Raw genomic sequence first — 27,489 nt, 5'->3', positions numbered from 1 at the left:
TTAGCCACAGCCAAATCTCTCCTCTCCAGCTATAGTTGGCGCCATGGGCGACAAGTTTTATTTATTTATTTATTGCAGTTAAAAAAAGTATTTTTGTACCTGCATCAGCAAATTATTCACAAAAACTTTAAGCAAACAAGTTTAGCCCTTTAACGACCCAGTGGTCCGCTGGCGGGACGATAATAAAAGTAGCATAATAATAACAATAATTTAATAGCCCATCTGCTATACGCCACTGTGAAGGGATAAACGGTGTTCAGGCACGGCATCAAAGCGATTACCTGTTTTATCCAAATCCACATGCGTGGACTGTTCAATATTCAGTACTGCAATGTCTGAGTCCCTCCAGTCACATGATGTTTCTCATGTGTTTTCAGTCGGCGTAACAAAGAAACGTTTACTAGACTGTGGACTAGCTTTGCTCTCTGAACAGTGGCAGCCTGCAGCTGAATTTTTGTGATCACTGAAGCCCAGGGTAAACTTCGGCCGTCCGCGTTTGTGAATTTGATGTTCGTAATTTTCGTCATGCGGCAGGCTCGTGGCCAGCTTAACTTGTGTTCAAACAATAGAAAGGTCTTACGGGTGTGGAACGACATGAGGGTGAGTAATAAATGACAGAATTTTCATTTTGGGGTGAACTAACCCTTTGAGTTTCTTTGAGTGAGCTGGGCACATTTGTTGCGATTTTTCCTCGAGAGGCTGTGTGAGTCTCAACAGCGCAACCTTGTTACCGTCAGTACATTATATATTATATTATTATTCACTATCAGTCGCCATTTACACTAAATGAATCCAGAACAATTCTCATGTTTTTGGTGATTCCCTTGTTATTTTTTGTTATTGGCGTTTTTATCAGGCTGCTTGTCTAGTTGGGCAAGTACAATTCTCTTTCACTTGCCCCTTCAAAAAAATCCACTTGTCCTGGATAAGCATTAATGTCGAGCCCTGTAGTTATTTTTTTAAAGTTAACAGTATTTCAGAATATCATTTTTTTTTTAAATCAAATAAATGCAGCCTTGATGAGCAGAAAGAACTTCTTTCAAAAGCATTTTAAAAATAGTACTGAACTTTTGAATGGTAATGTATTGTTTTTTTTTTTTTTACATGAATGTGAATAAATGAAATTATTTGAAACATATGACTTCTAATTTATTCTTTCAACATGTGAACTTGTTTTGTGTGTGTTGTGGCAAATGCAAAGTAGAACCAAACTAATCTTGTTGTTTGTTAAAGCCAAAGGTATGTTCTTAGACATCTGTGCATTGTTTACAGTATGCCCACTCTTTTCCCAGTGTACTCACAGTATACCCACACTTGCTGTGGGCCCACAATGAAGTTCAAAAATTAAATTGAATTCAAAATATTAACAAAAACTATAATAGTATCTCAGTGATACTAATGATACTAAAATAACACTGCTTAGTATGGTGAAATCTGTTCATTACAGTGTGTTATGTATATTACGTTAACCAGGAAATGTGCGGGATGAGTACAGTGCTGAAGTTTTGTCCAGAAGAAGAAGAAGTATGGAGAAGAACAATAGTGATGCTTCGCCAGAGGCCAGCACCACTAACTAGAATGTCCTGAAGAAAATGTGAGGGGTGCTTGCAGTGGCAAAACTCGGCACTCGGTTACCAGGGTGTTCTGAGTGGTTGGTAGTTGTCACAGATGGTTACTATGGAGTTTTTATAGAGTTCTTAGCATGTTATTGGTGGATCCAAAATGTGACCAATATTCATATTCATGCATTTTATTCATATTTTATGTTAATCATTTATGGTTTATGATTTATCAATATTACTTTTGATTTCATATATTCATGTACTACTAATCCATATATTAATTCTCATCATATTTTCAAGTATTTACTTTTTATTGTACCCTTATGGTTATTCTTACTTTATATTTAATAGTATGTATGCTTGCTATATTCAATTGTTCTTTAAAGTGTTCCAGTGTGACTGGTGTGATTAGTGAAATGATGCTAGCTCTTCAACAATGTGAATCAACACCACAACTAAAGCAGCAAACTTTTAACAAGCAGTTAATCTAATGAGGGTTTCTGAGACTACAACCCACTGCAGAGAACCACCAAAACTTTGGGCCATGGCTGTACCCTATTGTAAGATAATAGGAGTGTTAAGAATAGTGATGTGTTCTACGTTCATAGAACGTCACATGAGAGTGGAGGTCAGATCATTTTCTTCTCCTAATATGTTTTCATTGCTGTATTATCAACATGTCTAGTTGTAACACTTGCTAACATTTTTATTAAAAGCCGCGATTTATCAATTTAGAAAAAAAATTATAAAATCGAGGCAAAACATGACGAATTAATCAAAAAATTAATCAGAAAAAATGCCCAGCCCTACTTCAATTGCTACATTTTAGCTGGTCTCCCAGCCTGGACATAGCTGGTTTTAGAGGGTTTTTGTTTAGCTAGGACAGTGGTTCCCAAACCTGTCCTGAAGGACCCCCAGCCCTGCACGTTTTGTATGTCGCCCTTATCTGACACACCTACTTCAGGCCTTGCAGTCTCTACTAATGAGCTGATGAGTTGAATCAGGTGTGTTAGATGAGAGAGACATCCAAAATGTGCAGTGCTGGGGGTCCTCCAGGACAGGTTTGGGAACCACTGAGCTAGGAGACTGGAAGGCTGGGAGACTAGCTTAAACCAGCTAACCCAGGCTAAAAAATTCATGATATACATAAATTTTACAGTAATTAGTTTGTGTGTTTTATCATCCCAAGTGTAGAAAATGCCAAAATCGCGGAAAGGACAGGCAGCTGTGAGATCAGACATCTGGGCAATAGCTGGTGGTGTAGATGCTGTTTTAGAAAGTTTCCTGTCCATTGAAATATTAAAGCAAGACACCTCTTCAAAGTCGCCAGTGTGTCAAGATTGGCACTAAAAATATTTCAGTGTGACACGTTGAAAAATAGAAAATGGCTGTATGTTGTATAGACATTCAATAGAAAAAATATCAAAAGACTGATTGAAGTGCAGAGCTTAAAAAAAAAAAAAAAGTTCTCCAGGGACAGACATTAGCAGTGAAGGTGAAATTGACAATACAGAGGTGTCCAGTGTGAGTCAGGAAGAAAAATTAAGAGATTCTTCAGAGCCCGATCACAAAGACACATTGAAAACAGTGAGTAAGACAGACTCTACACAGCAAGCCAGACATGTCACCTATGGGACGGAAGGAGAAAAGGATATTCTTAACTCTGAGGAAGTAGAGGTAGAGTCACAACATCCTGAGGTTGAGGCACTTGAAAGTGAAGGTGAAATAGAAACACAAAATGACACAACAGCTAGCCAGACTTTTGACATCTATGAATAAGTCAGATGGAAAGGAAGTACTGGACAGTCCTGTGGAGTCAGAGGATAGTTATGTTGATTTGCCAGACAGCACAAAAGAAGTGACATCTGACAGTGATTCTGAGACATCATTTCAGAAGGACACAGAAAAAGACACAAATGCTACAAAGAAATGCCATGTACCAAAGACAGACACTAGGGAGAAAATAGAAGGTTTGCAACAGAAACGAAGCAGGAAGTGAAGAATCAGAATCTTCCACTCCCAGTGGTTTAGGGAAGACAGCCAGTGATCAAGAAAAAAGGAAGTATAGAAAGTTGCCATGTATTCCATCCAAATTATCATTTCTCAAAAAGACTGGAAGAAGATTGCACTTCAGAAAGATTCAAGAACACTTCAAAAACCTTGGACCAACATACTGTACCAACAGTTCAGACAAAAAAATCCCTGCTGTGCTCTTTATAGGCAGCCGCAAGAGACATGTGCCTTATCTGAAGGTACAAGCAGTTTGTAAATTTTCAACTTGTTATGTACGTTACTCTTTCGTAATGCTGAAAGAGCCCAGTCGACTGTGCTCTAGCATTACAATGACAGTCAGGCGTAATGGTTCAATTCAACATCTGAAAACGGAAACCAGATTTATACCAGCAAGAAACATACGGAGAGGAAAAATAGCTAGAGCTATTTCTCAGGGTGTAAGCCATGCCTACTACAAAAGATTAAGATCAACACCTGTTCAAGAGTTGATCTCCAGAAATCTCACAGAAAGTTTGAATAAAAGCATACTTAACCCTTTAAAAACCCAGTGGACCGCCGGCGGGACGGTAGACTGTTATGAGGTTAAGAGCAGCATAGTAGACCAAAAATAACATTGATATGAAATTATTTCGGTTCTGTGTTCGCATATATCGGCTTTACAGACAGCTGGGTAGTATTGGAAAATCATGTTTAACCCCATTTAGACCATTAGCAGCTTAGGTGCAGTGGAGTTAGCAATCGAATCAAAATACATTGTTCCCCAATTATCTTAGTACACTTTAGAGGCTGTTTATCTCAGAATTTTAACAAAATATAGTGTAAATTCACTTACCTTACAAAACCGGTAATCTTCTATCAACAGTCGATAACGTATGATAAACTTGATCCCGCCTCTGCTTCAATTTCATTGGTTGAATCTGTGAACCAATCATTTTCCTTTCTGCCCTTAGAACATGTTTGAGTAAGTAAAACTCCCATCTGTGCTTCAGCGAATCACGATTAAAAACTGGGCCTGCTAACCAATCTGAGCACATAGTGTATTTTGGAGGGAGTGGCTTCATAGAAGCAGGAAGTCAAACGAGCCGTTCATATGACAGTGGAAACAGAGGTGTAGAATAAGAAAATATTTAATTTAGGCTACAACACACTGTAATTCACACCTTCATAGCATGGAAATTTTCTGCCCATTTTGGCCCGTATGATTGGCAGCCTTTGCTTTTCCACCACACACTGAAGCGCTTGAGTGTAATGCGCCTCTTATTTACAATCCAGTTAATTTGAGATCTTGACACAGACACATCATTAGTCATTAGTGGCAAGAAACTTGCGTATGATAACATCATTGATAAGAAGCTGCAGAAATGGAAGTTTTCCCTTTCTCCCTTTGTAACTGTAGCCTATAAGTCAACATAAACAAACACACATTTGGACGTTTAATTAATGCTGAAAAGATGTCAATCCAACACGTCCCGTCATGATTGAAAAATACTTCCAAAATGAAAGTTGAACCAACGTCATTTGGCCGTGAATTCCACGTCTTTTCTGCGTGTCCCTGGATGTTTAAATGTGTGATCTTCTGGATGTTAATAAGGTGTGTTGCTGCATAATTTAAGTGCATATGTAAGCCTGCATATAAAATAATCACACACCCATTGTGTAACATCGTGAAAGGCAATCAATTATGTCTTGAGGTTTACTTGAAAAAAGTTATAAAAAGGTCCAAAATCGGTCCAGTCAGACCTGAATGTCCTTAAAACGTTTTAATCACATGTACATCACAAACAATAACATTTGTAGACTCAAGCAAATTAAGAGTGTTCTGATTTAGCATAATATTTTATTGTGGATATAAAATTTTTGAACAGAAACAGTTTTACATAAATTTTTTGCATCCATTAACCAAATAACAAAATAAAACTACAAAATACTGAATTATGGTTAACATGTGAAAGTTGTTTGGCTCATTTCCTGTGTTCACCTCCCCCAGCTCTTCCTGGAGCATGCTTTAGGTGTTCTGCCATTGCTTCATCAATTTCCGAGTCAGTGGCATTTGGGCTCCACCTCTTCACAGCATCTGAGGGAAGAGAACATGATGCAAAAAACAAAAAACATTCACATTTGAGGTAAATGACGTGTAATTAATTTGAAAATGTCTTGTGGTTCTACCACTAAATTTAAAATACAATGGAACAAGATTGTGTCCATTTCATGAAAGGCAATCAACATGTTTTACATTTTATTTTACTGTATAATAATCTTATGTCAATAATAGATGTTCTGCATTAAATGTGCATTACATTAGCGAGGAGAAAAACAAAACAGGAGGTCATTTAGAGAATTTCCCCTGATTTTTTTCAATGTCATAAGGCTAAAATTACCCTGAATTACAAAGTATAAATGTGTAGCCTTGAATGGCTTCTTTTCAAGGTTGCCACCAACCCTCATATTGAACTTCACCATTAGGGCATTTGACATTCTGTGAAAAAAATACTCAAGATTACTTCATCTCAGAAAAATTATCACATAAGGTCAATATTTCAATTAACAGTAATGTGCAGCATGCAATGTTAAAACATACACTTTCACAACCAGTCATCTATCATGTCATGTCAGTGCTATGAACTATGACCTTATCCATGTTCACAGTTTTTGTGACCGTCATTTATGACTTACACTGAAATTATGTTTTGATTTCTTGTTTTCCGTCTGGCTGACTGTGAGTCAGTATGGACACCTTAAAACTTCTGAACAAGTGGTGTGTGACAGATTATATCCCGAATTCAAGTAATATAAAAGGCTATTTTTATTATGGTGCCAATCATATATATATATATTTCCTGAAATATTATGCCGCACTACAACCTAACAATGCAAGGTAAATATGTACCTATTCATGACTTTGTTAACACAGTCTCTAACAGAAGATCCCCCAACTCTGGACCGTTTCTGAACTTAAATGTGACACCACAATCAAAATAATGTAATATGATATTTTATAAAGGGCTCTTGATCGATAGATAAATATGGATAAAGATATAAACCCGATTCCAAAAAAGTTGGGACACTGTATAAATTGTGAATAAAAACAGAATGCAATGATGTGGAAGTTTCAAATTTCAGTATTTCATTCAGAATACAACATAGATGACATATCAAATGTTTAAACTAGGGCTGTCAATCGATTAAAAACTTTAATCTAATTAATTACATACTTTGTGATTAATTAATCTAAATTAATCGCATACATAATTTTTGTTGTGAAAGTATTAAATATTTCAGTTCAAATGAATCAATGCAGGGTTTTTGGTGGTGACAGACATGGTCATCCACACAGTCAGTAAAAAGTGCCCTACCCACGTGATCTGTGAGCCCGATACTGACAATAAAGTACCCGTCACTGTAATTCTTTCTTGCCCTCTTTGCAAAAAAAAAAAAAAGTGATTTTATAGCTTTGTAAGAGAAGATGCTTTTTTGCTGAACCTGAAAAGTATTAAAAAGTAGCATTCAGAAGTTATATTAACTAATAATATAATTTTGTACCATATACAATTGAATGCACCTAGCTAACAACAACTTGCTTTGTTCTGGTTTCACCTCACTCCAGTCTAAACTTACTGATTTTATAGGTACATTGTCATTTAAATAACCTGAAAATATTGAGGATTATTAAGGCTAATTTACTAACCACTCTTGCTAAATGGGGTAAGCACACTTATGTTCTCATTTTAGAGTTTTTCGAGTAAATGATTCATTATAGGCCGTGTGGACAGATCAGTTGTTGTCATGTTTCATTAAAATTAATATGTTCAAATGAGTCATTAGGTCGCAAATTAGACATTAGCGGACATTGACGTGTTGCGTGCGAATCGCAACTGTTATTAGGACATCGCAAAAGATTTGTCAACACAGAAAACACTTCACCACTGGATAGGATTTTCTTTTTGTTTACTGAAAGTGTGGTTTATGTCAGCTGCACGTGCAGGGCACCTGTCAGAGAAGATGAGGTGACGTTTTTTTTTTAGCACTATTCACACCCAGCGGTTATTCAGGAAAAACATTCTCCGAATGCGCCTCGTGAAACATGGATTCGGTCTTACGAACTTTTAGCATTGTGTCAGTTGATTTAGATTATTATGTGTGAGGTAGAGAGAGTGCAAAGACAGTGCTTACTTTGAAGACAAAGAGAACTCGCGCACACGAGGGAGGAGCTCTCTGCTCGTTCTGTCCGTCAGTGCAGCAGTCATCTGCCTCCTTCATTTACAGTCGGCTAGAACGGCTCCAGGTTCAAAGGTCAATATGGATTAATCTGTGTTATTTTTTGTTAACGCATTATTTTTTCTCAGATTAATTAATCGAAATTAACGTGTTATTTTGACAGCCCTAGTTTAAAATGAGGAAATGTATCATTTTAAGGGAAAAATAAGTTGATTTTAAATTTCATGACATCAACATATCTCAAAAAAGTTGGGACAAGGCCATGTTTACCACTGTGTGGCATCCCCTCTTCTTTTTATAACAGTCTGCAAACGTCTGGGGACTGAGGAGTCAAGTTGCTCAAGTTTAGGAATAGGAATGTTGTCCCATTCTTGTCTAATATAGGCTTCTAGTTGCTCAACTGTCTTAGGTCTTCTTTGTCGCATCTTCCTCTTTATGATGCGCCAAATGTTTTCTATGGGTGAAAGATCTGGACTGCAGGCTGACCATTTCAGTACCCGGATCCTTCTTCTACGCAGCCATGATGTTGTAATTGATGCAGTATGTGGTCTGGCATTGTCATGTTGGAAAATGCAAGGTCTTCCCTGAAAGAGATGACGTCTGGATGGGAGCATATGTTGTTCTAGAACTTGGATATACCTTTCAGCATTGATGGTGCCTTTCCAGATGTGTAAGCTGCCCATGCCACACGCACTCATGCAACCCCATACCATCAGAGATGCAGGCTTCTGAACTGAGCGCTGATAACAACTTGGGTTGTCCTTGTCCTCTTTAGTCCGGATGACATGGTGTCCCAGTTTTCCAAAAAGAACTTCAAATTTTGATTCGTCTGACCACAGAACAGTTTTCCACTTTGCCACAGTCCATTTTAAATGAGCCTTGGCCCAGAGAAAACGCCTGCGCTTTTGGATCATGTTTAGATATGGCTTCTTTTTTGACCTATAGAGTTTTAGCCGGCAACGGCGAATGGCACGGTGGATTGTGTTCACCGACAATGTTTCTGGAAGTATTCCTGAGCCCATGTTGTGATTTCCATTACATCATTCTCCAAATTGAAACAAATGCAAACAAGATCACAGAAAACCATCAATTGAAACAGAGTGCACTGAAAAACGCTTGTTTAAAATACCCAGTGCAACTAGTATCAACTGTGTTTGTTATAAAAAGACTGAAACTGTAGTGAAGGACATTCATATAACCTTAAAAAAAAATGAACAAATGTCACATGTTCCTGACCACAGTGATGCCTTCAAAAAGCAAAAGCTCAAAAGAAGTGTAGAGTAGTGCAGTTTACTTGAAGAAAGAACTTATAATAATCTCACATTTAACTCCAGCAGACTGAATATGTCATCTTATGGCAAAATGAACATTCCCGGGAAACATGGGATGGACAGAGATGATGAATAAGAGATGAATATCTATGTTAATGCTGATCCTATAAACAGTTTTGATGTCAGGACAGAAACAGAAAACTCAGACACCAAGAGACACCAAACTCCTCAACACACAGGTACTGAGACTCATTTTATTATAACAACAACTAACTCACATTTTTGTCACTTGAGTGTTTAAGACACATTGTCGGTCATCTTCAGAAATAGCTACTGTGAGGATCAGAAGCTCCAGAGCAGCTGCTGTGTGTTCTTCTGCTGACTGCAGTCATAGTGATGGGTGTCTACATCCATACAAAGAGCTCAAACTACACTGAAGAGAGAGACCAGCTAACATCCAAGAATGAAAACCTGAATGAGAGAGACCACCTAAGAAATTAACTTAAGATTTGTGTTAAGTTTCTTTACCACAAATTTCTTTATGTAGTTATTTGCTATACAGCAGAATTTAAAACATGGAGTTGGATTGTGCTCTCAGTAACTTTCAGTGTACACAATCTATGAGTATATTATCTGTAATAAGTTACAGACAGACATGTGTAAATGGGGATTAAAAGCTAATATCTGAACTTGTTCTCTCAGCTGGTTGGAGTTGCTATCAATCCAGTCTTTACTACATATCCAAAGAGACAAAGAGCTGGACTGAGAGCAGTGAGTGAGTTAGTGTTTGTGTGTGTGTACCTGAGGGGGTGGTGTTCTCATCTCCCTCTCAGCCTCACCCACCAGGACAGCCACGGCTGCTCTAGCTGCCTCCTCTCTGGCCTGCCGTTTGCTCAAGGTGCTCATGGGGAGGAAGGTGCGCGAGGGGCATCTTCACTCGGTAACTGAACCTGAAAGACAGAGGTGAGAACTGAGAGGTGTGTGACACGTGATCTACATCAGGTGTGTGTGTGTGTGTGTGTAAATAATGATCTAAATGAGGATGTTTGAGAATTTTTGTATCTTTATGATTTTGGAGGGTTTTATGCCAGGATGACCCCAACACATTAATTCAAATAATTTATATCTGCCACAGCAAATAGGCTACACAGTGCATCTAGTTAGATTTAAGTAGACAAAAAAAGTGTGTGCAGTGCTTTATTGGATGGGACATGGGTTATGAATTCCGCATAGTTACCAAGGGGTGTGGTGGGGGGGGGGGATAAAAATTCCCCATTGAATAAGACAATATTTAAAGTCTGATGCCAAAAATGTGTTTGACATCCCCTCAACCCCCTGGAATGCCACCAATAAAGTATTTACAACTTCCAGTTTTAAGGAAAACCATGTGTTTTAAAAAAAACTACAACTCCCTAGACCCCTCTTTAGTACTTGTGTAGACATCAGCATCCCAATTGTAGTTCTTCCGTTTTAGGGTTGTGAAAACATATATCTACCCAATATATCAAATATTACAAACTTTCTAATAAATAATTGTACTGCTTGTATCTGATCTATGCTAAGTAAAGACAAAAATGTTAGTTTAATGGCGATAGTTTGACTAAAACATGAGACCAGTGCGCCAACTGCTCTGCTCACGTGACGCAAAACGGACTGTTCTCGTCTCCATAGTAACGACCATAGCCTACTCAATCTTCGGAAGTGCTGCGTTATAAAACACAAATATATTTAAGACAAGAGATATTTAATTTTCCACTTAATGTCAGCCGTTTTTGTTTTCTCGACAGGAACCTCGAAAGTCACATGATTGAGACACAAAACAAAACATTTAAAAAATATTTTTAACACCGGGCTTGACAGCTGTTATGTTTGCAGTCCTAACCTGGATGTCAATCAGTTTGTGATTGGCCGCCTCGCCATTACCTTCCACACGTGAGCAGTTGACAGCCTTATGAATATGAAGCCTAAAATAACGTTTTCGCCCTAGTGGCTTGATATCGTACAGGTAATATGAATAAGTTAACAATGACAAAGCCTAAATAATATCTAATAATATAATTAATATAATATCTAATAATGTATGACTTATAGGATACCATATTTATTTTAATACAAACGTCTGGCCCTTATAGTGTCTGGCGAGAAATGTTTTGGCCTTCTGACAAGTGTAGTTGATGACCCTACACTGCCTGCCTTAGAATATAGGCCTAATACTACAGACTTACTTGAAAGGAACAACTTGCACAATAGGATAAAACAGTAAACTGACTTAAATGAAAACCATTCATGAATCAAACAAAAGAGACATGACTATAATTTAAACAGTTCACTTTACTGGGTGAAATAAATAATGTAGGCTTTTTAGAGCTAAGAGACTATGCCCTGTTCAAAATAAAGACTATATATCTTCAGATAGGTAGGGGTGTCTGTGTGTGTGTGTGAACGAGTGAGAGAGAGCGTGAGTGTGTAAGAGACAGAGAGTGAGTATTAATATACTAACATGTGGAAAAATAAGCTAGAGTAGCACACTGTTGGAGAGAGTAACAATACAATAGACAATGTAAACTACAGTAGGTACAGTTTGACAGTTGTGAATCACCAGTGATTGGGTTGGGGCAGAGGGTGGGGATTAATGGGGATGAGAGTAATTTGCAGTACATTCTCTAAAAACAAAGAAATCGTACAACAGCAGTAAAATAACCTTAGGTTTCACATACAAGTTAACACAGCACTGATGGGTTCAACACAATGTGAAGACATCTTCTTAGAGTCATACACATCATCTCCCTAATAACTACTCTCCCAGTTCCTCATCAGTTGAGGAAGTATTCTCTGAGTCTTCCTCTTCAGAAAAGTCATCTAAGGGCAATGTTTGCAGTCCAAGAATACTTTTGTATGTTGTGCGTGCTGTAGCCAGTTGTGCTGCAACTTCACACAATCTTCTCTTCAGCACACAGAGTAGTCCCTCACGTCCGTTCTCCATTAAGCCTTCTGTACTGCCTGAGAATGTGACATTAAAGAAATGAGCCAAAGTTTACCAGAGAAGGAAATAGAAGAAAGAGACCTACAATGTATTATTCTTACATTTTCCATTGGTGTCTTCAGTGAGCTGAAAGGTAAACTCTTCAATCTGTCCAGCAACACTCTTCATGTACTCCATGTGCTGCTTGACTTCGCGAACCACAATAAATTCTTCTTCTTTCAGTCTAGCCAGTAGCATCACCTTGTCAAAAACATTTTTTTCCGCTCCATATCACCATTGCCTGCAATACATTACATCAAAGTGTTATCTTACAACCTCCTATAAAAATATTGGGACAGAAGATATTTTGCATATTGTACTACTACAATAAAGAAATAAACCCTGACAGCATGAGATAGAAAATCAGTGCTTTACGTGAAGGGGTTTAATCACATCCATTTACAAATTACTGCATTCATTTTTTTGCATATTGCCCAGTTTTAAATTTAATTTTTACATCAAATTCCAAATTTACATTAATATGTGTGCATCAAACAATTTGTATTCAGTGCATTTCAGAGATAGTACTTACATTCCCATGGCCAGGAGTAGTTGTCCACAGCCAGGAGTTCATTGGGAGAAGGCAGTTTTTCAGCTTCCCCTACAGTAGCATTGTGGTCATTGATGGCAACTTCCAAGGCTTTCTTCTCAAAAGCAATCTTTCTTCTCAGTTGATGCCTTCGCTTGTTCCCACCTACAATGAGAAACACAAAATGAGTGTGCATTCACACTATGACTACACAAAAGCACCATTCAAAATAAGACTTCACAATATGTGTGTATGTGTTATGATTATTGTGACAGATATTGTGTGATCATTTTTGCATCAGTTTTATAGTCATTTAAAAAACTTTAAAAAAAAAAACGTGGGACTTTTTTTCAGAATCTATTTCAAACAATCATTTTTTTTTTAAATAGAAGACAAAACTGGTAGGTCAGGACATCTCTGCACTATGCAGATATATTGGCAATATTTGGATATTGCACTCAAACTTATTATGATTTTGACAGTTTTTCAGTATGCTGCCCTGACTTGTAGTAAACCTACTTCAAAACATGTTTTTTTTTTCAAATGAAAGACTTTGCTATTTTTACTATGTATAAATCAGTAGTGAATAAATTTTTTCACAAATCTGCATTACTAGTGGCCTATTCTGCTCTTACCAGACTGACGATACAGCTGAAATTTTCGCTGTTTGATGCCCAGATATAGCCCCTCAATGGTCCTCTGCAAGTCATTTTGGATTGTTGGTCCTTTGGACGACAACAATCAAATTAATTAATGCCAATTTCAGTTTACAATCAGCCCATTTTCAGATCCCTTGTACAAGGGCAGAGCCAATGATTCTTACAATATCCCATCAAATAATTTTTTTAAAAGTACCTGAGGTCCACTGCTGAACATCAGTCACCCACTGCTGGACTGTGTCTTGCTGTAGAGATAACTCAGCTGTGAGTTTCTCCAGGTCCTTTGTTGCCTCTGCAATCCTTTGTACAGTCTGTCCAAAAGAAATATCTTCGTTAACAAATGCTGAGACACAATTTAAAAACAAAAATGTTATTATACATATTTTTCTAGTTAGTACCTTGATGTATCTTTTGGCCAGTGTCCGGTCAAGGTTTTCTGCCTTTCGCTTGTTCCAGCCACTAGCCTGGATTGTTAGCACGTCTGTGCGAACTTAACACGCAATGTATGTGCAGTAATTTAGGTACACAGTGAGGACCACAGGTCAGATACTACATTGATCATTCTCTAATATTGTCACATAAACCTGGAAATAATCATACACTTGATTAACGTGTCAGTAGTTAAATTATTATAAAGAGAATCCTGATCAGTGTAAAAGTGCTGACTAGAGAGAAGTTTTCTAAGGGAGCACCTATGCATGGAACTCTAAAATGTAAAGGCTGGGCATCAGTGTTCAAACCCATTGGTCTCAATTTGGACACCACTATACATGAAAAATGCTTACCGGCTTTTGACATGTACTTGGAACATATGGCAGTTACATTGGAGTCCTGATCTAGCCAATAAAAAAGCAGCTGGATCAACCTTGGACATTTTTCCTCCTGGTTTCAGCACTATTTCTTTCACTCTGTTATACCAGTAAAGTGAAGCATCTGCTAGACCATACACACATTTTTTGAGCTTCCATAACTTTCCTTCACAGACAGCCTCAGGGGGAGGCCTGATGTAGATGTTGCGTAACAGTTCTATTCCCTGCAGAAATGCAGATTTTATATCCATGGAATGAAGTTTCCACTGTCTTTGACAAATAACTGCCACAAGCAGTCGAAGAGACTCAGAAGCACACGTGGGTGAATCCTTTTGTAGCTCCAACACATCAAACTCCTCAAAACCTCTGGCCACTAATCGTGCTTTCGGTACTAGTCCAGTTAGTGTTTCCTTAAAAGTGCACACCCATCTGGTGGAGATGCACTTTTGTCCCTCATCTTGAACTTCCTCAAACACATTGTTATCTTTCCAACTCTTAATCTCTTCTTGTTTGGCTAGGTCAAAGGATAGATCTTTTGTTACCAATACATCCTCGCTGATGTTTGTGGTATTAACATCAGTAACAGCGGGTTCTATTTGAAGACTCTCTAAACTTGATACGTCGACTGAATCTTTACTGCCTGCAACATTAGTGAGCCCGATGAGCAGAAGATTATACCAATTTTTGTATTTACCAGTAGCTTTGCCTGCACGCCCTAGTACTTTTGCTGTATGCAAAGCCCCACTGTCTCGGTCTCTGTATTTTAGAACTTGCCCTGTTTTAAGGCGGACATCAGTTCCCTGCTCTGTATCACTTTGTGTCCTTATGTCGTCACATGTGGTTTGTGCAGCTACATTCTGCCCAATAGTGGATGCCCTTGTGTTCTCAATTTGCATTGAACTCTGCTGCATCTCGGTTACAGTTTCTATCCCCTCCGTGTTGTTGACAGCAGCTCCTGTCATCTCTTGTCTTTGCACACTGTTTGTCTCAATTTCAGCATCATCCTTATTGATATGTTGATCTCCGCTGTCAGTTTTTACTTTTCTTAGTCTGAGGTAGTGTACTCTAATGCAGGTTCCTACATGTCTGACAAACACCACTGCACCATCCTGGCCAATAACAACTCCTGGTCCTTTCCACTCTGGACAATCAAGTCTCTTATAGTGCACTTTATCACCCATTTTATATTTCTCATCTGTGTGACGTAGTTGTTTACGCAGTGCTCTCCGTATTCTTTCTGAGCATTCTGCTTCTGTGAAAGCCTTTCTTGACGCATGTAAAGCAGAGATGTGTTTTGCCACCCATTCACTTTTTGTGGTGCCCTCTAAAGCTGGGGGCTTGACTGTTAATACAGAGGGCAGGTTGGGATTCTGTCCAAACACCAACTGATGAGGACTGTAGCCATGGACATTTTGCATGGTGTTCTTTGCCATAAGAGCCCAGTCCAATGCAGTATCCCAGTCACAGCCGTTACTTGTCTTCACCTTCATGATGATCTCTGTAAGTGTTTGGTTGTGTCGCTCTGTAAGTCCATTGCTCCACGGGCTGTATGCTGCTGTTGTCTTTATTTCTATGTTAAAATTTTCTGCCATGTCTCTAACCTCATCATTATTAAATTCTCCCCCATTGTCACTAAACAGTTTCTGAGGTGGACCATGTACACTTATCCAGACATGAACAAAGTGTTTCACTATTTCAGAAGATTTCTTTGTGGTCAGTATGCTGCCTGCACTAAACCTTGTGAACTGGTCAATAATGTGGAGATACCACACACCTGGTTCAAGTTCATGCAGATCTACTGCAACAGTTTCATTGTACTGAGATGCCAGTGGTAGGCCAACAGCAGGCTTTGGTGTGGTCTTACTGTATCTTTGACACGTTTCACATTCACTCACAATTTTTTCCAGAATGACACTACATTCTGCATCTTTATTGCCTGAGCTAGCAAGAAGTCTGCAGTTTGTCAGCAGACGCATGACCAAATTGTCTGTGAAGCTTCATCAGGATTTTGTGTTTTTCTGCTGAGCTAAGTTTTTCTGAGATTGTCAGTATTTCCTCATCACACTGACTTTGTACATCCTCATTCTTTGGTTCCGTTAGAGTGACATCTTCAGCAGCTACCAAGACACAGTCATCACTTTGAGTGATTTTTTTTTTTCATTGTTCATTGTTTACACAGTAATGGCCAGAGCTTGTAAAGTCAAGTTTCACAGGTTGACTGAACATCACAGCACTGTCATTCTCCATATCCAGCACTGTCCCTGCTCTTTTCATGGATGCCTTGCTCAAAAGTAGTGGAATCTTTGCTGGGACTACTTCAGATTCAATATGACACTTAGTTTGTCCAATCTTTGCAGGAATTTTCAACTTTCTGCTGGAATAGACCACTTTTCCATCACCAAACTTAAAGGGTCTATTACTGTGTGTTTCTGTCTTTCTCAGGTGCTTTTTTTCATCTTGGCTTATGTAACCCAGGTTAGATGAAGAGAAATTGAAGAGAATTATTTAATTTAGTCAGTTATTAACATCATATTTCTCTTAATAAAAGTTGGAAAGAAGTGTTAAAGTTATTAAAAACATTAAAAAAATTAGCAAATTTATCCCATTTAGTAGATTAGTGATTAACCAATGAGAGCTCTTTGTCATCGCGCGCGCCCTGCGTGTCATCGAGCATGCGCAATGACAGAAGAGACGAGTTGATGAAGAAAAGACGTGATCTGATCTTCGTGATCAAATTTGGTTAAATATAGATTAAAAAACCCTCTGAATATCGTACAAACAATTAAAATCATTTATTTTGAGCCATCCAGCATCTCAAGACGTCGATTGAACATTGTTGAGACGCATTTTACTCGGTGAGTCAGCATAATGTAATCGGTAGTAAAGAGAAAAAATGTTTAAAAACGTTGGTTCACGGCAACTGAGTGTTTTAGTTGCAGTAAACTGTGTTTATCGTAATTTTTATTTGTATTTTGGTTTTAGTCGTTATAAACGTCATAGTGAATCGCGTGATTATTGTTCATTGCAGTTCAAAGACGCCATGCTGGTCACGCGCATGTGATAGAGACACGCCTGTGTGAGAGAAAAAACGAACTCCGAGGTAAAAGACTATTACAACTTTTTGTAAAATAAATGTGTATGTTTTAGTTTCATTTTTATTTCAATCTGAGTGGTTAAAAATGTGGTCACGGTGAACCGCGTGGTTATTGTTCATTTCAGTTCACCGACGCCATTGTAGGCTACACACGAGCGTGTGAGAGACACGCGCCTGTGAGCGAGTAAAATCAATTTGTAGAGGTAAATAACTAATTTTTAGATTTGTATGTTTATTATTTTTGTTTGATTATTTCAATCTTGAGCGTCATAGTGAACCGCATGGTTATTACTGTTCATTGCAGTTCGCTGACGCCATTGTGGGTCATGTGTAAAGACACGCGCCTGTGTAAGAAAAAAAAAAGAGACTTGATTGAGAGGTAAATGAGTAATATATCATTTTTTTGTAGAAATGGTAATTGTATATTTTCTTTATTTCGATTGTTTTTATCTTTGATGTGAAATTCATTCTCAGATTCACTAAATGAATGTTCTGGTCTGTGATCAGGCCAGGTTTTTGATGTCGATACTCCTGCGAACTTCACATTTGATGGAAAGCCAACCAAAATCTGCTACGGAGGAAAAAGGACGACACATCATAAAGAAGAGGACAATATCCTTTCTTTGAAATTATCATCCCTGCTTGGAGAAAGCAAGTTGCTTTCAACCTAGAAAACTATTAGAATCCCTTCCTTGAGGGAATTTACTGAACATAACAGGAAAAGAGAAAAAAAAACTGATCAGTACTACACAGAACATTGAACTCTTGATAGCATACCAGTAACCCACTTGATTAACATTGGAGTCCTTATTAGATTATCTGTGAGATTTGTTGAGAGAAACATTAATTCTTCTATCTGTTTCATCCTCTTTCTTTTCTTCTCCTCTTTCTAATATTGAAATGACCGGTCCGTGTATATTTTTGGGGTGAAAAGAGTGCACTCAAGGGAAATTTTCAAAGACAATCTTTATTGTATATTGTTCATATGAAATTGTAATTCACTTGCTTTTGTTCTTTTGTAATTTTCAAATTATATTTCAAGATCAAATTATATTTCAAAAATCAAATTTAACTTTGTTGTCTGTCTGTTATTTCTCACCACAACCCGCCACCTCCTTTACGATCCCTAAATCTTCTGATTAATTAATTTCAATCTTCTGATAAATTAAATTCAACTCAATCATTAAATTGTCAGCAATCCTTTAAAGGGTGCTACACTTAGTTCATCAATGTAGCTATTTAGCCATTCCTGTCCACATACAGTCCGTGTACATGCAGTGTCTATTATTGCAGAGCCAAAACACTCTGTCATAAATATTTCTGCTTCAGTGGATGACTCTTTTGTATACAGAGTAATGTTGCACTCCTCTATATCATCCGTTTTACAATCTTCTGTAAGTTTGATTTGCTCATCTCTGTGTGGACAATCCTTGGCCCAGTGGAACGTGCTTTGACAAACAGCGCATTTTGATCTGCGTCCATACCTGTCCAGAGGGTTAGTGCCAGGCAGTGGTGTCTTTTGCTGAATATTTTGCATCCATGGCTTGCTCCTCTGTCGCCTTTGTTCCGTTACATATGCTGTTTCCTGGTTAATCCCCACTGTAGAAGCAGACTTTCCTCCGAAAATCCTCTTCAGTGCTGATTTCATTGACGCAAAGGTCAAATCTGTACATGCTGTCAGAGCTAACTGTCTGTCTTTCACTTCTAAGCACGCAGTGTCCAGCAGTTTGAATGCTAATACTGCATCGGGAAGCTCCATCTTATATTTACGCATTCGTGAATACCGCTGTTCAAAATCAATTATATAGTCTGTCATGGAAACACCACTATCTTTCATAATCCGATCAAAGCTCGTGTAAGCCTCATATGTTTGGTCCTTTTCTTCTTTGAGAAACAAATCATCGAGCTTTACAAGTAAAGTGTTCATGCCAGTGTCCTTATTCAAATCATCTACCGGTATTTCCATCGCTGTTTTTCTCGCTCTTCCTGACAGCGCCAAAGCCACAGCGAGCGGCTGTTTCTTTTTTTCGAGTTCCGTAACCCTGGTCCAAATTGCGACTTCATTCTTCCAACTTTCATATGGTTTTCCTTCATCAAAGGTCGGTGGTACTCTGTAGTTGCTAACCATCCTCTGCTACCAATGTTATGCTCAATGACACACTTCAGAAGTCAATCGATCACCCGTTTATTCGTGTACAACATAAAACATAGCTTTACTCCCGCCTTGCGCTCAAACAACAACTACCCCTGAACTTCCTGAATACTTCATAATAAGAGTCCCTTATTTTCCGGTAAACAGTCATGTGTAATCTTAAACAATATACAGCACTGAGGTATAAATGTGTATGAACATATTTTTTGATGTCTTAAACTTAACAATACAGACATTTACAAAGTTACATTTTACAAAATAAGCTGTAAATCATAGTATAAGAAAAAAGAAATATATAGATGTGGTTTAAATTTACTGTACAAAAGTAATTTGTGGCTTACTAGCATTTCTTTGTAAATGAATGTTACACACCCTGGTTGGCTTTTGAAACGATATAATTTGCGGTTCCCATCCACTGCAACTGCCAACATGGAGGGTGTGCATGCAGGGCACTGAAAATGCTGGACCTGAGACAGCTTGTCAACCTCAAATTTGGCATAGGCCCATTCGAGGAAGGCCCTCTGCATTGTGTCCCCACATATCTTACCACTCTTAGAGCAAAAAAGAAAAAAACAGTAAGTAACCGTTTCAAAGATTGGCTTTAGACAGTGGTCATGACAAAGAAAGGGGTCTGTCAAGAAATATGTGCTGAAACTTTGAAAACTTCTCAAAACTTTGTAAGAACAAGTCCTAACAATTAATCCATTATTTAAAAGGTGATCCAAACAAGGTAACTTAAATGAGGATTCCACTCACTCGCCCGAAGAGTTTTGTGCGACACTCGAGCATGCTGACAAAAGCTTGTCTCGACATCCCTGGGGCAGTGATTTTTAGATTCTCATATGCGGTGAACAAGTCCACCATGTACAAGGTCTCAAAATTGACAGTGGCTGGCCAGTAACCACTTTCAACCAGATCACTTATGGTCACTGGCAAGGTTTTACCACAGGAACAGTTTATTGATGGAAGAAAGAGGTTGTATCTTCCTGAAATTTCAGAAAAAAAACAATTCTCTCTTGTTCACAAGAAACAAAAAACACAATATGAAGAAATAATAAAAACAATGTTACCATTCATTCCAATTAAAATAACTTGCTTTCCCTTTGAAAAGCTTGTTTGCCCAGTGGAGCAGTCGCAGCACGGAGGAATGATTGGCAACATGCAATCTAAAAAGCAGAATTAGTTTAGATATTAAGAGTAAATGAAACAAAAAACTCAACAGAGAGGGTGTTGTTTCTATCAAACGAAACTTCATCCAGCATGTTTGTTGAAGTAAACGATGGTTTGTGTAAAATGTAAAACAGCCTATTGTTGTATTATATCAAGAAAATGCAATTACCCTGCCTCCTTGTTAAGGGTTTGAATGTCTGTTGCTACACATTTGGCCAATGTATTAAATATTAGGTATTGCTTACAATATTACTGTTATTTATATTTGTTTGTTTCTAAATGTATTATATTGTATGGCCAGAGATGTACAGTTAGATATGTGTGTGTGGCTGTTTACGAGAAGGAGGAGCAGAACTGGACTGCAGCACACAGAAGTGTGTGTGGTTCTATGTGTGTGTGCTCAAGGACACGGAGAACTGTGGTTCTACTCCTAGAACCTTATAAGGACATCAGCCATCTTGGCTGAGTTTACTGGAGTTCAAGGACACAAAAGCCAGACAGCTTGCACCTGCGAGGCCTTGAGAAGTGTCTGGAAACTTTGGGAAAGTTACAACGTATGTCAATCAAGAAGATAACGTAACGTCTGTGATAAACAACACGAGTATAAAAGACTGATGAGCTGATTGCCTCTTTGGATACTGATACGTCAGTACCCCCGATGCCTAGAAGCCAGAGCTGAGGACAAGAAACCCCAAGCTGAAGATGGGAAGCCCAGAGCTGATTACACCTTTGACTCAAGAGTGATTACTGTATTTTATACTTTAATGATGAAGTTTTATTTGCCTTTACATTTTTGTTTATTATAAAAGAAAAGTAATCAATTAAAAGAAATTTAATTGATTACAAAAGCTGCCTACCTTAGCTTGATTTATAGTGTTTTAAGACTTTGAATAAGAACGTACCACAGAGGAGTCTTCTGACCAAATTGTAAGTAATTTAAAATGCTTATAATTTAGGCCAGACTCGACTTACTTTACCTAACCTGAGAATAATAAATAATAAGGTTAAAAGGTGTTAAGATCAAAATACACACCGTAAAACAATATATATATATATATATATATATATATATATATATATATATATATATATATAGTCATTGGTATGGTTATCGCAATAAATACCTGAAATTATCGTGATAATTTTTTTAGGCCATATCGCCCATCCCTAATCAGGTGGACGTCTCATGTTTGCTGGGTCAGTAATACACACAGCACAGAAAATGCACTTTACTAAATTGCATTTTGCATGACTATAAAAAAAAAAACTATACAAGAGGATGTGAATACCCAGAGCAAACAAACATGGGTGTAAAGTGGAGAAAGAAGAAGAAGAGGTGGTGGAGTGGGAAGAGGAAGAGAGTGAAAGATTAGAGGGGAAGAGATGGTCGAGTGGAGGAACTGGCATAGTGAGAAGAGCAAAAGCAGAAATGAAACAAGAAATGATCACAGGAAGAACAACTGAACAATGCATGTGTGTAATGCCATCATTACTTACCTGAAGATGCTGAAATATTAGCCAGAAACTAATTGTGTTTTACTGTGAAACATCAGTTGAAGAGTTAGACTGTGTGTGATAGTTGTGTCATGAAGATTGTGTGCTTGTGCTTCTCCATGATGAGGCTCCTTTCAGTCAGAATGAGCACCTGCAATTTGTGTGATTAATATTCATGTTACTGAGGTTGATTATTCAGTATTTTATTGTGTGTGATTGGTAGAGATAATGTTTCCTTACACAGAAATTCTGTAATTTGTTATAAATGTAAAACTTACAGTCATTAACGTGGTACTAGGATCTTCTCTATCAAAATAAAGAGTAATTAGTTGAAAAACAAAATTCCATGATGCAGAATAAAACTACTAAACTATTAGTTTACTGAGAGTATACTTCACTTTCATAAACACACACACACACACACACACACATTGTTTTGCTATCTTAGTGAGGACATTCCATAGACGTAATGGTTTTTATACTGTACAAACTGTACATTCTCTACCCCTAAACCAACCCATCACAGAAAACTGTCTGCATTTTTACATTTTTAATAAAACATTGTTTAGTATGTTTTTAAAGCTGTTTTGAATATCAGGACTCAAGAAATGTCCTCATATTTCATGTTTACATTGTAATACCAGTGTAATAACCATGTCATTATACAAATTTGTGGTCTCATAAATCACAAAAACGTGCGCGCGCACACACACACACACACACACACACACACACAGTGCTATTTAACAGTAGTATTTAACAAGTAAACTATCAGTATATCTATGCCACTTCACTTCTCTAGTCTGGAATGTTAGTGAAAGTCCATGACACTTTGTGGTTTCAAATCCTCTTGGACTTCTCGTAAAATGCGCAAAGTCCTCATTATAAAGTGCAAGTGCAACTTTAGGTTGTCTTCTGAGATTAGGGTTAGTCACTTATAGCAAATGTTTCCCAAAAACATGCATAATGTCCCTCTTGTGATGCTGATGTCCCCTGTACTACTTCTTCCAGTAAATCTGTTTTAATCAACAACTTCTGACAAATGGAAAAAACATCCATCCATACGTGCTTTTCTATTAGCCAGCTAATTAGTCAAGCTGTTAATGAGCAATGGAACATATCAACATGTTAAATTCTTATGGCCAGATTTACTGAACACCAAATTAGTGTTAGAGTGCGATTCCATAAAAGCGCCAGTGGGAGTGGAAATTTCTGTGGATGATTTCCTGATAAATACCAGTAAATTGATTAGCACAAATCTTAGTAAATGGTGTTGCGTGACTAATTTAAATACTTTCCTCACATAAATTTTGCAGCTAAACAGTAAAATCCTACAAATGCATCAGCCAATTTTCCACTGCGTGTCTTTAGTAAATCCTGAAAGTAGTGTTTTTAACACTACAAGAGAAGTTATAAAATTATAAATGTTTTTCCAGCGTTTTGCCTGTAGCATTTAGATTTAGACAATGTGCATGCAATGAATGCAACTTTTTGTGTTTATAATATATTGTAAATAGAAACAAGTTACCTATGGGAGTAAAATAATGCCATATGTTTTTGAAACAAAAGCATCTCGATTGCACTACTTGAAAAAAAAAAACATGCATTGCATCACCAATGCTGATGTACAGTTCAAACATTAAATATATAACTTTCCTTAACTTTATATCGTGGCTTTACTGCAGGACTGGGGTTTCCCTCAATACGTCATACTCCAGGATTCCCCTGTTGTCGGGACATATAGAATACTTAACTTATCTTCATATACTAAATACAGTGAAGGACCACCAAACTTGCACATTATTGAGACTGTAGGCTATAGGCTACAGGCAAGCAGGTTGACTCAGAATATTTACAAAAATGTACAAATAAATAAAATGAGATTTGCTAATAAAAACAAATTCACAAATATGTTTTTATGTCACAAGCACAACTCTGCCTGCATTTATTTGTGAATCTCCACCTGTGCATTTGTGGATCTCTTCCTGCGCATTTGTGAATCATCTCACGGATTTATGGATTGCTGCGCGCATTTGTGGATCTCTTCCTGCATATTTGTGAATCACCTCATGCATTTGTGGATTCTGAAACAATTCTAGCGTCATGACTGCAGACAAATCCACAAATAGGTCGACTCCACCCACCGACAACATAAGCCAATCAGATAACAGCCACGTAGCGCTGACCAATCGCAGCACACTCTCGCTACAACCAATCATGTTTTGCTTTACAATTGGGGCAGTCTCATCCTGCATTAGCTTACAAAGGAAGTAGAGGGTTCTTAAACAATGGTACAGTAAAAGAGGTTTAAAATTTATATTTCGTTAGACCATTAGTGTTTCAAGCCAAGCCAAACTATTATATTTTACGCGCCATTTAGAGAAACAGTGCTCTCTGTTATGGGAACAACAAAGGTATATTGGATACAGATGCGTTATGGAAGCGCCACGTTATTCAAGATTGAACAGAAAGCCTCAATAATTAGCTATTAACTCATCTAACTGGATTTAACCTTGTAATAAACATGCGAGTTTGCAAAATAGATTAAACTGTCGTCACATAATAACAGCATTTCCCAGTTTATCAATCAAACATCGACGGATATGAGCAGCAAACCAGCTATTAAACATTAACAGGCCCTTAAATAATATTTTAAACATGAATTAAACATTTTAACATTACCATTGTTTGTAGAGAAGATATAGACTTTTTAAATGTGGTTATTGAATTACATAGCCTACAGATTAAGTAAAATGCCCAGCAGTCAAACACTTGATCACGCAAATATTTCAAATGAATCAGACTTAATAGTTTTTTTATTGTAAAAGTTATTTAGAGCATCCAAAGTAAATACAAAAAAAAATATTTTTAATATTATTATATTTGGTATTATACATGGTATTGTACAAGTGTGGAAGCTACTGTAGAACAGTAATCAAATGAATTACTTTTTCTCCCATTACAACACCACTACTGTTACTGTAAAAAAATGTTGCATTACTATAATTGAACTCACTGAAGCAGTCATGATGATATTGTCTGTTATATTTGCTTCTTATTTATTAAATCCAGGCAATTGTTTGATGAAACATTGATTAAAATTAAGATACAATTTTTACAAAATGAAATTCACTTTAAAGAAAGACTTTCTACAAATTAAAACTTCATCTTATGATGCATCTTACTCATGCTGTTTACTTTTCATGATCAAATAGATGAATTTAAAACATAACACAGGACTATTTTGTCACTGTCACCGTCTGTCTCACCGTCCCCAGACTCCATTTCCCAGCATCCCTCTGAATCCACATCTGCATCCAGTCAGCTCGTCATCACGGATTCCCTGCACCTGCACTTCCTCATCAGGACTCCCTTTAAAAGGACTCTCCTGCACTCATTTGTCTGTCCTCGTCAATGTTACATTGGTTGTTCTCTTCCTGTTCCTATGTTAAAGTCTTATAAATAAACCTTTGCTGCTTAAATTGATTCTGCATCCTCTCTTCGTTGGCAACCGACCCTGACATATTTAAACATAAATATGAAACTATGTTTTCTTTAATGGCTACAACACGTAGGCCAGAGGTCTTCAACCCTGCTCCTGGGGACCCACTATCCTGGAGAGTTTCGCTCCAACCCTAATCAAACACACCTGACGCAGCTAATAAAGCTCTTCAGGATGGCTTGAAACTACACAAGCAGGTGTGCTGAAGCAGGTTGGAAATAAACTTTCCAGGACAGTGGGTCCCCAGGAGCAGGGTTGAAGAGCTCTGACGTAGGCCCTATAGTACAGTACAAATTTCATGTCATGAGCAAGAGCGGATCATGAGTCACGAGTCGGATAAAGAAAAATTTATTTTTAGACTTATATTTAAAATTTGGAATAAAATTTGTCAAATAATAAAGTTATTTGACATAATAAAAAAAATCAAAGTAACACAATAGTTACTTACCCTGGTAATTAGTTACTTTACTAATGATGTAACTCAGTTACTAACTCCGTTACTATTTGTGAGAAGTAACTAGTAACTATAACTAATTACTTTTTTAGTAACTTGCCCAACACTGAGAACGGGATATCTGTTTACTGCCACTGACTCGTCACCGTGCCGCTTGTACAGTAGACAGTATAGCTGCATTTACATGGACACTAATAATGTAATCCATTTGTTTATAAAGATTATAACGCTTTCTATTTGCTGCATTGCGCCGTGCCGCTCGCTTGCATCAGGTAGAGGTGCTATAGCTCGGGATCTGTGTATGATCATAATTCATGCATAGCCTTTATCCCGATTCACTGATTCTGATGGCAATATAAAGAATATACTCCAAAAATCATCCCTGTCTGAATGATAGCTGAAACTTTACTGATGAGTTTCATGAAAGTTATATTGTATTATAGCGTCCATGAAATGTCCTTTTTTAACTCCAGACAATCACTGTAAGAGCTTATGCCTTTTCAGAGTTGCTTAACAAACGCGTAACTTTCTATCCGTAAGAAAACTCTGATGAACCGTAATAATATGCACAACATGTTCTCTTGTTCATTACTGCTGTGATCAGTAACACTCAGACCATAATACCCATCAAAATAAGAGCCACCTTTTTGTAAGACTGATAGTGCACACTCCTTTCAGTTTGTTCCTGCCCCCGATTGTAAAGCAAAACGTGATTGGTTGTAGCGAGAGTGTGCTGCAATTGGTCAGCGCAATGTGACCGTTATCTGATTGGCTAGAGTAGTCGGTGGGTGGAGTCGACCTATTTGTGGATTTGTCTGAGGTTGTGACGCTAAAATTGTTTAAAGTCCACGTGAACTGGAAGTTGCAAACGACTTTTCCAGTGTTGTGATGTATTTTCAAGTGAAATGGAATATTGAACAGAGGGCAGAGTTTTACTTTAGCACTCCTCCTCTCCATCTCTCACTCATAGCAGACTAACGGTTGCAGAGGAGTGGTTTACGCGTTTTCAACCCAAGCCGTCAAACTGATGTTTTAGAGAAGGAACGCCATTCCAGACCGGAAGTAACTTTTCAGATTTTGATTAAAGATTACCAAGACAAACAATTTTTTTCTGTGTTTTAACTTGCACGGATTAATTGTTCACCACAAGACTAGTAATATGCACTAACAAAGGTCGATTTTGTTTTCATGACGACTTTCAGAATCCACAAATGTGTGAGGTGATTCAAAAATGCACAGGAAGCAATTCACAAATGTACAGGTGATGATTCACAAATAAATGCAGGCAGAGTTGTGCTTGTGACATAAAAACATATTTGTGAATGTGTTTTTTATTAGCAAATCTCATTTTATTTATTTGTGAATTAAATAACTTTTTTGTTAAACTCCTTCTATTCATTTGTGGATACTATTATTTTTTTGTGAATATCTTTATTTGGAATTTAGGTACAATCCTACCCCCATAGAAAATTGCCCGCTGAAGATTATTGGTTGTATTTTTAATTAGAATGAATATTTTGGAAGTTAAATCTGAATATGGATT

The 27,489-nt window shown here is 37.5% G+C and overlaps 2 protein-coding genes and 1 long non-coding RNA gene across 8 annotated transcripts in view; 1 reads left to right on the top strand and 2 right to left on the bottom strand.

Annotated features, from left to right (window-relative positions):
• LOC125245497 (zinc finger protein 585A-like) overlaps positions 1 to 27,489 on the bottom strand; it is a 332,027-nt gene that overhangs the window by 229,298 nt on the left and 75,240 nt on the right. The window lies entirely within an intron of this gene.
• LOC125245541 lies at positions 11,381 to 16,630 on the bottom strand. Of its 5 annotated transcripts, XM_048156213.1 has the most exons (7): positions 14,057 to 14,106; positions 13,670 to 13,761; positions 13,468 to 13,582; positions 13,248 to 13,337; positions 12,616 to 12,777; positions 12,146 to 12,324; positions 11,381 to 12,061 (listed from the first exon to the last, which is right to left on the bottom strand). In XM_048156213.1, the coding sequence occupies exons 1-6, from the start codon at positions 14,067 to 14,069 to the stop codon at positions 12,281 to 12,283; spliced, it is 516 nt and encodes a 171-aa protein (XP_048012170.1). In that variant the 5' UTR covers positions 14,070 to 14,106; the 3' UTR covers positions 11,381 to 12,061; positions 12,146 to 12,280. The 5 variants fall into 5 exon arrangements, with proteins under 5 accessions (XP_048012170.1, XP_048012174.1, XP_048012156.1 ...); XM_048156217.1 differs by lacking the exon at positions 13,248 to 13,337 and having other exon boundaries at positions 14,057 to 14,185; XM_048156189.1 differs by lacking the exons at positions 11,381 to 12,061; positions 12,146 to 12,324; positions 13,670 to 13,761 and having other exon boundaries at positions 12,728 to 12,777; positions 14,057 to 16,630.
• On the top strand, positions 16,756 to 18,224 carry LOC125246009. Of its 2 annotated transcripts, XR_007179674.1 has the most exons (5): positions 16,758 to 16,935; positions 17,109 to 17,180; positions 17,300 to 17,377; positions 17,479 to 17,553; positions 17,682 to 18,218. It is a non-coding gene; the product is annotated as an uncharacterized LOC125246009 (long non-coding RNA). The 2 variants fall into 2 exon arrangements; XR_007179673.1 differs by having other exon boundaries at positions 16,756 to 16,935; positions 17,479 to 18,224.

The sequence above is a fragment of the Megalobrama amblycephala genome, linkage group LG1 (genome assembly GCF_018812025.1).
Source record: "Megalobrama amblycephala isolate DHTTF-2021 linkage group LG1, ASM1881202v1, whole genome shotgun sequence".
NCBI lineage: Eukaryota > Metazoa > Chordata > Actinopteri > Cypriniformes > Xenocyprididae > Megalobrama > Megalobrama amblycephala.
Note: the sequence above shows the minus strand (reverse complement) of the source record. Positions and strands in the feature narration are given on the sequence as shown.